This window comes from Homarus americanus, unplaced genomic scaffold (assembly GCF_018991925.1).
Source record: "Homarus americanus isolate GMGI-L3 unplaced genomic scaffold, GMGI_Hamer_2.0 scaffold31037, whole genome shotgun sequence".
Taxonomy (NCBI): domain Eukaryota; kingdom Metazoa; phylum Arthropoda; class Malacostraca; order Decapoda; family Nephropidae; genus Homarus; species Homarus americanus.
In genome coordinates, this window is record NW_024722227.1 from 20,470,974 (window position 1) to 20,485,736 (window position 14,763).

At 36.1% G+C, this 14,763-nt stretch overlaps 1 protein-coding gene across 1 annotated transcript in view; it reads left to right on the forward strand.

Annotated features, from left to right (window-relative positions):
• The window catches only part of LOC121862410 (probable RNA-binding protein 19), a 92,526-nt gene that overhangs the window by 23,080 nt on the left and 54,683 nt on the right, over positions 1-14,763 (forward strand). Inside the window, exons 6-7 of the mRNA XM_042360677.1 lie at positions 8,941-9,138; positions 13,170-13,358. Of these exons, the coding sequence (XP_042216611.1) occupies positions 8,941-9,138; positions 13,170-13,358 (387 nt within the window). The remainder of the gene's footprint in view (positions 1-8,940; positions 9,139-13,169; positions 13,359-14,763) is intronic.

Sequence of the window (14,763 nt, forward strand, 5' to 3'; positions counted from 1 at the left end):
GTATCTCAGGCCCTCATAACAGAGACAACAAAACGAACAAAAAAGAGAAAACATTTCTTTGATGAATCAGTTGGCACTGAAACTCAACTTCATCCACGTGAGAAGTTCAAGGTGGACAATTTCTACACCATATTTCAGAGTGAATGCCTACTCAGAAATAAAAAAGCTGTTTAGCTTCTTAATGGAGTATGACAGTATGAAATATGATGATCTCAAAGCCCAACTGGAATTGGTTGTCAGTACCTATTCCAGTGACCTGGAAGCATCTGTTCTAGATGAGTTTTTGCAATATAAAGACACTTTGTCTTCTGAATCTGACAGGTCAGTGACAAACATTTCCACTTTACTGAGGTCCAAAGATGGTATTTTGGCAACTGCCTTTCCAAACATTAGTAAGAATTTCCCTTACCATCCCCATTACAAATTGTGAATGAGAGAGGTCTTTCTCTACTCTATCAAGGGTGAAAAATCATCTGAGGTCTGCCATGGGACAAACCAGATTAAACTTACTTTCATTATTATGCATGAATCTGGCCTCCTACAATCCCTTGACACAAACAGTATCATTGACAAATTTTCCCTGAAAAAAAGTAGGAAGAAGTTATTTTGAAATTCACACAGTTTGCATGGCATCACGAAAATTGTGACAAGTCCCAGGTTGCTGATCTGACTTTCTGCCTCATTTACACACAATTGTAGGATCTCAATTGTTTTTCTTAATATTGACAACACAACAGTCATCTATTGTTTCTCACTTGATTTTTTTTTATTTTGTATTTCTTTATGGTTCTTTATTATAATTAGTATTACATTTTCGCCCCCTAGGCCCCGATGTGGGTCAGTGACCTGTGCTTGGGTGGGCTAATCCCCGTAAAAAAAAAAAAAAAACTTCATGTGCTTGCAAAATTGATTATGCTTCAAGTTAATTGTATTTCTTTCATTATTCCCATATATAAGATGTGCATGATATAGAACTAATTTGATTAAAATTTAATGATGTGTCACATTGTGTTGAAATTCATATTTTTTACATTATAATATTATGCTATTATGTAATATTTGATGACATTTGGCCATTGCAAAATAATTACAGTAAAATATATATATATATATATGTAATTATGTAGGTCAGACAGGAAAAACACTGCAGCTCAGAATCAAACAACATAAGTATAATATCAGAACTGCATCTGAAAGCAGTGCCTTGTTTGTTCATGTTAGGAATAATAATCACCCCATTGCTTGGGAAAAAAGCTTAGAAGTATTCAAATCATCTTGTGTCACAGAAAGACTTCTTGTTGAAGCTAGTTTGATTAAGGAATTAAAATCAATAAACCTTAGTGATGGTCAGTTCAAAACTGATAATATGTTACATAAATTTATTTGTAAATGGCCCAAGGTTAAAAATGCTTTGAAAACCTTTGATCTAGATGTATGATAGTTATTTTGTGGGTCCCTTTTTTCTGACCTGACTTGGCTAGTCACGTCACCTCCCTTCTCTTAAGCTCCTCTACGTGTGTGTTGGTGTGGGGATTAGTGGATGTCATCATTTTGACCTGACCTCATGTTTTTAGGTCACCCTGTATATTTAAGCCTCTCTCTGTCCATGTAATCCAGTTGCCTCTGAAGATGTCTTGAATAAAGACGAAAGCTAAGGTACTCCGTTGTTTCCATCTTCCCGTGTGATTTTATCAAGATTTATCTTATCCACGTTGTCATTGTGGATTTATGGCGGTGCCTCGCTAAGTATCAGACTTTTCACTTAACACACATATGTCTCTCGGTGAGTGTCGGCTCGAGCATATTTTTGAATTTAGCCACCCTGCTGACCTGCCTGTTTTAGCTCATAAAAATTCATACAAATTACCCGGCCAGAATATATCTTAATTTGCATTAACAAATTCTTATAATTTTGGTGATCATTTTTGAATATAAACATCATATATTTTGCATTGAACATACAAATTTTAGATAAAATGTTTTACTCTTGAGTAAATATAAACATATTTTATTGCAAAATATATGACATTTACTTTATTCAAATATTCCCTGAACCTGAGAATCCAGCAATGTCAATTATCCTTCTGCACCTGATCTGAGGTATTATTTTATTTCAAGTTAAGTATTCTGGTTTTCACACATCTCCTTGGGGCGGTTGGTGGGGGCTGGGGAGGAGGGACGACCGACCATCTCAATACCCTGTGAAGAATATTTTTTTTTTATTAACACAGAATGTTGTTTTAGCTCATAAAATTCATACAAAATTACGGTCAGAATATAATTTACATTGCTGCAAATTCTTATAATTTGTGGTGATCATTTTGAATATAAATATCATATATTTGCATTAGACCTGATTTTAGATAAAATTTTTAATCTGAGGGGGAGGGAGTTGAGTCCATTATTTGAATGGACATTAACTTGGCGACTGTATTTCTCTATTTCTCTTAAGTATTAATTGTGTGCATGTACCATCATAAAATTAAAATGTTATTTTTACTACAACATAGTTATGCGTCTTCAAAAAGTGGAGTTTGGGGGTCGGGCCGGTTTCTATTGGAATTAATCCCATATGTTCTGTTGTTCACTTAACGCGGATTTCACTTAACACGGGACCCTCTGGGTTCTATTGACCGCGTTAAGTGGGGTACAACTGTATATATATATACACTCTTACTCTTAAATCACAACTGTAATGTGATACAGGTGATTAATTTTTATCTCTTGTGCAAAATATATGACTTATATCCAAATCATTCGCTGTTTGCAAGGATTTCAGCAATGCATATTTTATTCTCTTAACTTTAGTCTGTGACATTATATAAGATAAAAACTGTAAGCCTAAAACCCTGGCTGGGCAGATGGGGGAGAGGGAGGGAGGGAGCGGGGGGGGGGGTGAGGTGATAGGTTTGATAGTTGGCGCCCAAGGTCTAATGTGTGTGTATTTAACAGTCCTTAAGTGACTAAGCTTCTCTCGTATAAAATGCCAGTGAAATGACCTGGGAGAATATAGTTTACATTGCTGGGATTTTTGTAAGATAAGTGATTAATTTGAATATAAACAAGCTATAATTTGCACTAGACATAACAATTTTAGTACCGTTATCATTTAGTACATGTACAGTACAGGTTTGCACTTAGGTCACTTATTTCTTTAACATTTCTTTTAGTATGGTGTGTGCATGTAAATGAATGAAAATAAATGAAGAAATTTTTGTAAATCTACCCAAAAATACAGTTGAAAAATTTTACATTATAAAATGTACTACCGTAGTGTACACTAATGTACTAAAGCTTTCATCTCTTGTGGAAAATATATGACGTTTATATTCAAATTATTCACTGCCTTGCAAGGACTCCAGCAATGCAAATTATATTCTCCTAACTTTAGTCTGTGATATTACTGTATATAAGATAAAAACTGTAAGCCTACTGTATAACCACCAAACCCTTGAGTCTTTGTTTTTTGCTTATATAATTTCCTACAAGTGACCGGGGAGAATATAATTTACATTGCTGGTATTCTTATAAGATAGTGATTAATTTGAATATAAACATGCGATAGTTTGCACTAGAATAAAATTTTAGTATTCATTTTGTACATTTTTTTGATTACATGTACAGTACAGCTTTGCCCTTAGGACAGTGTATGCATATAAATGAGTTTCAATAAATGAATAAAGTTACTATCGAGCCAAAAATAGTAGTTGAAAAACTTTATGTAGACAGAGCTTGGATGGCTAAATTTTAGAATGACCAATAATTTTAATATGAAAAATGCACAAATATTATAGAGCACAATTTTTTTGATATTTACTCCACTGGAAACGGATGTAAACATAGAACAAATTACTGAATTGGCAGACTAGCTCATCAGCTGATGCTCACAACAAAACGTGATGTTCGTAAGGATTTCGTTAAACAAATTTTTGTTTGTTAACCGAATTGAAGATTCTTATGGAAGGTAATTCGTTAACCGAAATTTCGTTAACCGAACCATTCATTAACCGAGGGACCACTGTACTGTACAATAATAAATAAAAAACAATAGAATACTGTATTTTAACTTACTTTGAGGTGTGTGTCGTATTACCGGTAGCTTTGTTTACATATCAAACAGTTGATTGTAGAGGCAGTCGATGATGACATGCCATATTCTTTACAGAGTGCATTGGTTCAAATGCCTTTTTCATGTTTCATAATATTTTCTGCACTGTATATTATCAATATGTTAACTAAATTTCAGAATGACTAATAATTTTAATGTAAAAATGCAAAAATATTCAAGAGATCAACAAAATCGATGTTCACTTCACTGTAAACAAAGTTAAACTGAGAAGCGTTGTTAGGTGATTTAATCAGCTGATGGGCACACAAAAACTGTTCCCTGTACAGTCGGCCCTTAACATACGTGGGGGTTAGGTAACGGAGATACCTGTGAATGTTAAGAATCTGTGTATTTTTGCTGACCCCCCCACTAAAAGCACCCCTGGCCCCCCATGTCCTTATTTACCGTATATACCTGTGTGTAGTTCGAGTTTTTAAGACCAAGTTTTTTGGCAAAAAATTGGGGGTCGACCTCTAAACGGGTAATAGTTTCGTTAGGTTGAAAAATATTTACCAGTAAACAATGGAAACAAAGCACCATCAGCTGTGAGTGTCGGTACAGTTGCCAGGGCAGATCTCTTGCGTCATCACAGCAAGCCCAAAGTAGCCAAATGCATGGTATGGTAGCACAGGACGATGTAAAACATAAAATATTCATTTTTTAAAGTTTATTTATAGATACATAAATTTTTGTTCATTACATTTGAAACATCAATCTTTGTTAATGAAGTTTGAAACAGAAGAAAACTACGATACCGTATTTCTAAACACCGGGTATTTTCATTAAAATATTACATCACAAGTATATTTAACCTTAACTGTGACTGAATGAATATATTCTCAGAAATAAATATGGAAATGTAATATTTTTGCTGAAATGACGTACGTATTACAGTGGAAAGTAGGATAAAATCATGATGAAAACAATGACTTTCGCTTTCTTTCGTTGTTCAAAAGATTTTACCATAATCGCTTTTCGAATGGTTACTACGATACCATATTTCTGAATATTTTCATTAAAATCCATCAAAATCATTTTCCTTGTCATCAGCACCAAACAGCTACTCCCAGTCCTCTCCTTCAACAGTATTGTCATATGGATTAACACCATCATCAGCCATAGGATCATCAGTATCTTCATCCTCAATCACGCTCTCATTAGCCTCATAATCCCACAACAAGTCGTCTTCTGTTCCATCAAGAGCATTCGAAATCCCACATTTCTTAAAAGATTTCACCACAATTTCTGGTCTGATTGCAACCAGGGCTCTGCCATATCAGCTAGATGGTACAAGTGTTTTTCGAACCGTTTTCATTTAAAAAACTGTTGCATCACAAGTGAATTAGGATAGAATATTATTGTAATACAACAGTTTTTAACTGAAAACCATTCGAAAAGCGATTACGGTAACATCTTTTGAACGAAAGAAAGCGAAATTCATTGCTTTCGTCACGATTTTATCCCACTTTCCACTGTAATACGTATGTCATTTTAAGCAAAAATATTACATTTCCATAATCTCAGAAATAATTAGCAGTTTTGCTGAAACGTAATGTATTTCAATGTAAATTAGGATAAACTACGTGAAAACAAAAGACTTTACCTAACCTTCCGGTGTTCAAGATATGTTACTTGTTTTTTTAATAGTTTTCGGTTAAAATACTGTTATATTAGTGATATTCTATTCATACTGTGCTTTATATAATACATTCACGGAAATGTAATATTTTTGTAACTACAATGCTGATGTCAACACAACCGTGGTTACAGCGAGACTGACTGACTGAGGGAGCGCGGGAACGCAGGGTGGCGTGGCGGGCGATGTGTGTGTGTGGTGTGGTGGGCGGTGTGCAGTGTGTGGTGTCGCTCGCGATTTGAATGTATATTCCTCCGGCGGCAATCCGCGTACAGTGGTCTCTCGGTTAACGAACACAATCCGTTCCAGCGGGTTGTTCGTTAACCGAAACCATTGTTTCAATGGGTTTTTGGGTAATTGGTTCCAGCTCACCGAAAATTGCCTAAATTCAACAAAAATGGGAGAAAAGTTCACTTAGTTTGAGGTGTGTATGTAGAAGGCTCCTGGATGATGATGATGATGATGATGGATGGGAATTAGAATGGGGGTGGAGGAGAAGGAAGAAGAGAAGGCATTGGGGTGGAAGAGAAGTCACCCCATGGCACCATTTCACCCATAAAATTTTAGTTCTCTTGGTGTATTTCAAGATTATTTTCTTTAAATCAACACTGCACTGCATTATATATTGTCAATATGTAAAATATATTTCAAAATGACCAATAATTTGCTTGGAAACACAGAAAAAAGCGTTTAGTTGAAGAGAGTCTCAAGCAAGATGTTACCTCCAGTGAAAACAGAGAGAGACTAACGCCTGTTTGCTGTGTAAGAGGCTGGATGCCGCGCATTGAACTAGTCACTTTACCTTCAATTATGTTCAATAATTGTTAAAATGACTTAAAAATTGAATATTAAACTTTTAAAATTATTGAATTGTATAAACTTCTTGATATTTACTAAAATAGTAAGGAATTTATGCCCTAGAACCGGTTAATGTATTGGCGGACTAATACTAAAGCTGGTTGACCGGCCAGTGCAAGCGAAAACATGTTGAGGTCGGTTCGTAAGAAATTCGTTAACCGAATTTTTGTTCGTTAACCGAATTTAAGAATCTTATGGGAGGCAGTTCGTTAACTGAAATTTCGTTAACCGAGGCGTTCGTTAACCGAGGGACCACTGTATTTGCAAATCCGTGTATGTTAAACCCGCGTATGTTAAGGGCCGACTGTACTGTCTATATTATCAATATGTTAACTAAATTTCAGAATGGCCCATACTTTAAGGTGTTACAGCCGTTCACCAACTTTGAAGAAAAACCCCTACGTCCCACGTGTGCAATCAACCAAGAGGAGCGTTGATTACACACCTGGACTTTGTTAATTCGATCACATACACCCAATACTGGGGAGATAAATGTCTCTATGTACCCACTAGACTCCTGGTCCCAGTGTGTTACCTTTCATTCACTCAGGCTGCACTCAGTTAACTCTCAGTACTTCATGGACAGGAAGAGAGTGACTGTCAGCAGGTGAACCCTGCCCAGCTGAGGGAGGGGTTCTATTTTCCCGTTAGTAAGAGTTTTCAGTGACTGATTGAAGAGATGTGGTGTTGTATGAACCAAGGTGGGGAGATTTGATGACCCAGAACGTCCACCGACCAAAAGTGCGAACGCTGGTCCCACGTTGTTGGGTGTCAGGGACACCCGTTCTCCTCGTGCGTCCCAGCTATACAACCGCTAACCAGTGACCAATCACTCTCTGACCGACCGAGTGGGTTCTCAAAACCCTGCAAGAGAACTCTCTGTTAGCTACTGTTAACTTCTTTTCTGCCCTATCTAAACACTGTCTGAGATCAAATAAAACTTACTTGCAACACTGATGAAACGTGTGCGGGAAGGGACGAGGCCACGTGGTTGTTTTCCTTGGCAGAGACGCGTGGATGACGTCCGCTTGGGCCAAACGCCTGTGCGCTACTGAGGCTGGGTCAGCGTCCATGTGCCTCAAGGCGGTCACCTAGCCCAACCCAATGACGTCATCTTTCGCGTATACTAATAATTTCTTTGGGACACGTAACATATTTAGACTGAGAAACGATCTACAATAACTTTAAATTTAATAATAGTCCCTTAACTTCATGAATTGTGTCTACATTAATTCGATAAAGTACATTTTATAGGCCTAGTTCAAAATGCTTTCACCTCGCTTGATGGCATTGCCTGCAGGGTTTTACGCCCATGAGGCATGGGTGTTTTCAGCCTGGCCTACTTATGCTTTCTGTTTCGGCAGATCGGTTATTTTCGTTCTAACGTCTCTAAATATCACACCAAAATTTCTGAATATTACATATATATGCAGTCTCTCCTCGACTTACAACGGGGTTCCATCCCGACGACCAGGTTGCAAGTCGAAAAGGTGAAAATAATACATAGAAATTCTAAAATGGGTGTCTCTTTTTCTTCTCAGCACCGCGAGAACTCTTACTTCTACGCTTGCCAGCCATTTTAAAGGGAATTACAAACGAAAATTTTGTCAGTACACAGCGCGATCACTACTGTCGGGACCTCGAAATTACGTAATGTGAAAAATATTTTATACTACCATGGCCGTCGTGTGTCTGGGTTGTCGTAAGTCGAGGAGAAACTGTATATGCATCAATAGATACAGTTTTGGAAACAGAAATTATTTTGACAGCTCCGGTAGCTTAAAAATTAGCACTGCAACACTGCTCACCGGAATATTATGTTGGCATGAATTCAGTGTGTCAGATGCTTGTCCAGTTTCCATCCATGCTTGTCTCCACACATTGGTGTCTTGGGCCATGTGCTTTCTTCAATGTACTGATAGACTGATACATTAGCAGGTTTATCAGAAAACTGATTTTGTTTGACTTGCTTTCTATAGATTAGTTCAACATACCAAGGTTCAATTGTAGATTTGACTAAAAAATCCTACTATTTTGATTATCCCTGATCGGTTTGTAGTTAGCTGTAGTTACTCTCATGCTATCTGTTTATTTGTCCTTCACATTACAGAATATAAGACAGTATAGTAATGGCTCTTATTTACTTTAATTGAAATTCTCTATCAGTTGTAATTCTATAATGCTTGATTTTGTTTCAGGAAGGTCATAAATTTATCACCTTGTATCTGGATTAATTTAAAATTTATAGCAAGTTCAGTAAAGGTTTACCGGTAGGCATTTATCAGAATTTTTTTATACTGTACTGTACACTCCTTTCATGCCTTTAATGTTTCTTCAGATGGTGTCCGGGTACATGTTTTGAAGCATGAGACACCTTTGGAGACAACTGCTTGTTCCCAAAACAATGCACCATGGAGTACCACTGAGGAGAAAGTAAAACATGCTGAACCTGTAGCTGAATCTGGAAAGATCTTTGTGCGGAACTTGTGGTACTCTGTTACTGAAGATCATCTGCAGGAGCTGTTCAAGAAGTATGGTAATAATTTATATGTGATGTAATACAGTTGATTTAAATATTGATGAGAGGCTGGAATTTACAAGTCCATCACATAAAATACACAATAGCTTCTTAAGTCAGGTGTACAGGAGGCCATCATTGTTGGTAAATGTTGTACAGTAGTGGGTTTTATGCTGATATTATAACTTTATTCACCAGCATCTGTAATAGGTTAGGAAGAGCGCTTAGGATCAGAGATGTAATACAATACAGTACAGTACAGTGATCCCTCGGTTAACGAACGCCTTGGTTAACGAAATTTCGGTTAACGAATTACCTTCCATACGAATCTTCAATTCGGTTAATGAAATTCTTACGAAATTATGTCAACATGTTTTCGCTTGCTCACCAGCTGGAATATTAGTGCGCCAATACAGTAATCGGTTATAGGGCTTAAATTCGTTCCCATTTGAGTAAATATCAAGAAGGTTGTACTATTCAATAATTTTCCAAGTTTTAGATTAAAATTTTAGTCATTTTAACACTTATTTAACATAATTGCAGTACAGGAAACTAGTTTTTGGTGCGCCAATCAGCCACTTGACTCACCCACAAAGGCGTCAGTTTGTATTTCTGGCCAGTGGAGGTAACATCTTGCTTGTGGCTCTCTTGAACATAAACTATTTTTACGTTTTTACAGTACAATTATTGGTCATTCTGAAATTTATTTTACATATTGACAATATATAGTGCAGTGCAGTGTTGATTTAAAGAAAATAATCTTGAATTACACCAAGTGAACTTAAAATTTTATAGGTGAAATGACGGCATGAAGCATGGGGTGATTTCTAGTGTATATGTATGTATATATATACTGTACAGTGATTTAAGGGCGATTTAGGGGAATTTTAGGAGTGTTTCTGACTTTATGCATTTTTGGCTTTACTTTGTATGTAATTTTCGGTGAGCTGGAACCAATTACCCAAAATCCTTGAAACAATGGTTTCGGTTAACGAACGACCTTCTGGAACGAATTGTGTTCGTTAACCGAGGGACCACTGTATTGAAAAGTTATTAGGAAGGATGCAAACATGAACAGTACTTGTAATCAGTGACAAGGGCGAGTTATTACCAATGACAGTGTTGTTGTCTGAGTGCCTCCTTGTGAAAGTACAGCTTCTCTTTTGGATGATGGATGGACTATCGGATAATAACTGAATGATAAGATTTAGTGATTTTTTTCTTTAGATACAGTATTCGGAGTTTGTCTTTATTAAAGATTTGGATAAACAAGTTCCTTCTGTATTTTGATGTTCTTAAGCGTTTGTGTGATGCAATTTCTTACAACACCATGTTTTTTTATTCAGGCATATAACCCTCCAGTTAGACATCTCTTTGCAAGTGCAATGTGTACATTTGAGATAAGGTCAGTGTGATATGGAAGCCATTTTATACCCAAAAAATAGGTGCAGCATTTTTATCATTCCATTTAGGTATAGTGGTCCCTTGGTTAACAAACACAATTCGTTCCACAGAGTCGTTCGTTAACCAAATCCATTATTTCAATGGGATATTGCGTAATTGGTTCCAGCTCACAGAAAAGGACATACAAAGTAAAGCCAAAAATGCATAAAGTCAGAAACACTCCTAAAATTCCCCTAAATGGCCCTTAAATCACTGTATATATATATATATATATATCTGTACGTACATATACACTAGAACTCTTAAATCACTACTGTAATGTGATACAGGTGACTAATTTTTATCTCTTGTGCAAAATATATGATGTTTATATTCAAATCATTCGCTGTCTTGCAAGGATTCCAGCAATGCAAATTTTATTCTCCTAACTTTAGTCTGTGACATTATATAAGATTAAAACTGTAAGTCGAAAACCCTGGCTGGGCAGATGGGGGAGAGGGAGGGAGGGAGCGTGGGGGAGGTGAGGTGATAGGTTTGATAGTTGGCGCCGAAGTTCTAATGTGTGTTTATTTATCAGTCCTTAAGAGTGACTAAGCTTTTCTATTATAAAATACCAGTGAAATGACTGGTGAGAATATAATTTACATTGCTGGGATTTCTGTAAGCTAGTGCTTAATTTGAATATAAACAAGCTATAATTTGCACTTGTCATAAAAAATTTTGGTCCCGTAATCATTTAGTACATGTACAGTACAGGTTTGCACTTAGGTCACTTATTTCTTTAACATTTCTTTTAGTATGGCGTGTGCATGTAAATGAATTAAAATAAATGAAGAAATTTATGTAAATCTACCCAAAAATACAGTTGAGAAACTGTACATTACTAAAATGTACTAAACTATTGTACTAAAATTTTTGTCTCGTGCAAAATATATGACGTTTATATTCAAATTATTCACTGCCTTGCAAGGACTCCAGCAATGCAAGTTATATTCTCCTAACTTTAGTCTGTGATATTACTGTATATAAGATAAAAACTGTAAGCCTACTGTATAACCACCAAACCCTTGCTGGTGGGGGGGGGCAGGGGTGACAGTGACATGTTTGACAGTTAGCACCGAAGGTCTAGTGAAGTATTTATTTGTGTATTTATGTCCTTTAGATTGAGTTTTTGTTTATTGCTTATAAAATGTCATAGAAGTGACCTGGGAGAATATAATTTACATTGATGGAATTCTTATAAGATAGTGATTAATTTGAATGTAAACATGCGATAGTTTGCACTAGACAAAAATTCTAGTACGGTAATCATTTTGTACAGTGATCCCTCGGTTAACGAACGCCTCGGTTAACGAATTACCTTCCATAAGATTCTTCACTTCGGTTAACGAAAAAATTTTGGTTAACGAATTCCTTACGAATTTTTCCCAACATGTTTCTGCCTGCTTTTGCCTGCTCACCAGCTGTAGTATTAGTCCGCCAATATAGTAATTGGTTTTAGGGCTTAAATTCGTTACCATTTGAGTAAATTATCAAGAAGGTTGTACTATTCAATAATTTTCCAAGTCTTATATTAAAGTTTTTAGTCATTTTAACAATTATTTAACATATTGAAGTACAGGGAACTAGTTTTTAGCGTGCCAAACAGCCACTTGACTCACCCAAAATGGCGTCAGTGTGTGTCCCTGCTCAGTGGAGGAATCATCTTGCTTGAGACTCTCTTGAACATAAACTATTTTTACATTTTTACAGTACAATTATTGGTCATTCTGAAGTTTATTTTACATATTGACAATATAAATGCAGTGCAGTGTTGATTTAAAGAAAGTAATCTTGAATTACACGAAGTGAACTAAAATTTTATGGGTGAAATGGCTGCATGAAGCATGGGGTGACTTCTCTTCCACCCCCACTGCCTTTTCTTCTCCCTTCTCCTCCACCCCCACTTCTAATTCCCATCATCATCATCCAGGAACCTTCTACATGCACACCTCAAAGTAAGTGTACTTTACTGCATTTATTTTTAGTTTGTATGTAATTTTCGGTGAGCTGGAACCAATTACCCAAAATCCCATTGAAACAATGGTTTCGGTTAACAAAATTTTCGGTTAACGAACGACCTTCTGGAACGAATTGTGTTCGTTAACCGAGGGACCACTGTACATTATTTTGATTACATGTACAGTACAGCTTTGCCCTTAGGACAGTGTGTGCCTGTAAATTAGTTTCAATAAATGAATAAAGTTACATAATCAAGCCAAAAATATTAGTTGAAAAACTTTATAAAGACAGAGCTTGGATGGCCAATTTTAGAATGACCAATAATTTTAATATAGAAAATGCAAAAATATTCAAGAGCACAACCTTCTTGATATTTACTCCACTGGAAACGAATGTAAACATAGAATAGATTACTGTATTGGCGGACTAGCCCATCAGCTGATGCTCACAACAAAACGTGATGTTCGTAAGGACTTCGTTAATCGAAGTTTTGTTCGTTAACCGAATTGAAGATCCTTATGTGAGCTAATTCGTTAATCGAACCATTCGTTAACCGAGGGACCACTGTATATACTTTTAAGTTCAAGACCCTAAATTCTAAGGTACCATGACTCATTGTTTATATTCCATATATATTTCATTAGGAGAAGTTGTGGAGATCAATCTTCCCATCTGTAAGATCACCCGGCGACCCAAAGGTTTTGCAACAGTGACTTATCTGTTCCCTAATGATGCAGTTAGAGCGATGACTGAATTAGACGGAACAACTTTCAAAGGAAGGTTATTACATATTCTTCCAGCAATCTCCGATGAAGCTGAGGAAAAACCTAAAGGTAATGATTGCTTCAAGTGTATTTCATGTTTATATATGGTATTTTTACTCCAAACATAATAAGTTATATTGCTTTTTTATTTGAGTGAGCTTTGTGCTTTATGGCAGAATATGTTAAGAAATAGCCATCCACACAATACTATATCTTTATTTTATTTTTTTAATACAATACAGTATATAAATATCCTTGCAAACCTTTTCTCTGAGGGTTGCAGGGTATCTGGTACAGGTACACCATTACCCCTTTTTTTTTTCATATTTCCAGTTCTGGCCATAGCCATTACAAAATAACCAGTTGGAACTGGAACTTTTATTTTAATGCTTTGTTTTGGGGGGGGAAGGGTTGTTTTATCATACATCAAAACATCCAGTCTAGACCACTATACAGCTATTTTGCATAATATAACTTCTTTTATCTAAAGGATGAATGACCGCTAACTTCGTCACTTACACTTACTGTACAACTGACATCCCATGACACACTGATTCAGGAAGGTTATCTCTCTGTCACCTATTGGCTATTGCTAGTTGTTGTAGCAAAATGTGCATTACAAATTGAACTTAAATATATCAGTAACATTAATTAACTTGAAATCCCAGATTGAAGGAAGGAAAATAAATTTTGATCATCAACTTGTCTTAGAAGAAAAATCACAATACAGTAGTACCCCGATTTACGGGTTTACGTGGTCAAGTGAACCCACAGAGTACCGCGGAAAGTGAAAACCGCGTAAAGCGAACAACAGAACATATGGGATTAATTCCAATAGAGACTGGCCCGACCCCCAAACTCCACTTTTTCCGACACAATACCTATGTTGTAGTAAAAATAACATCTAAATTTTATGATGGTATGCTCACACAATTAATATTTAAAAGAAATACAGTCGCCAGGTTAATGTCCATTCAAATAATGGACTCAAATCCCCCCCTCTCTTCCCAGCTCACTAGCTCCTACCTCTCTGAGAAATGTTTGGGTGAAACCACTAGATTTTAACGTTTAGTAATAAATAATACCTCAGACTAAAGTTAGGATAATATAATTGACATTTCTGGATTCCTTGCAGGTCAGGGAATATTTTGAATGTAAACTTCATATATTTTGCACAAAAGATAAACTATTTGCTTTGTGTAAACCAAATTATTACATTAGATCTAAAATTTGTATGTCTAATGCAAAATCCATGATGTTTATATTCAAAATGATCATCATATTGTAAGAATTCCAGCAATGTAAATTATATTCTGGCAGGGTAATTTGTATGAATTTTATGAGCTAAATAAAAAAAAATAAAAAAAATTTTACTTCACCTTGTATATGAGTAGATGCACTGCGGAAGGAAAGTGAAAGTCCGGTTCTGGCAAGGTACCGCTTAAATGAGAAATCGAGAAATCGCGGAAAGTGA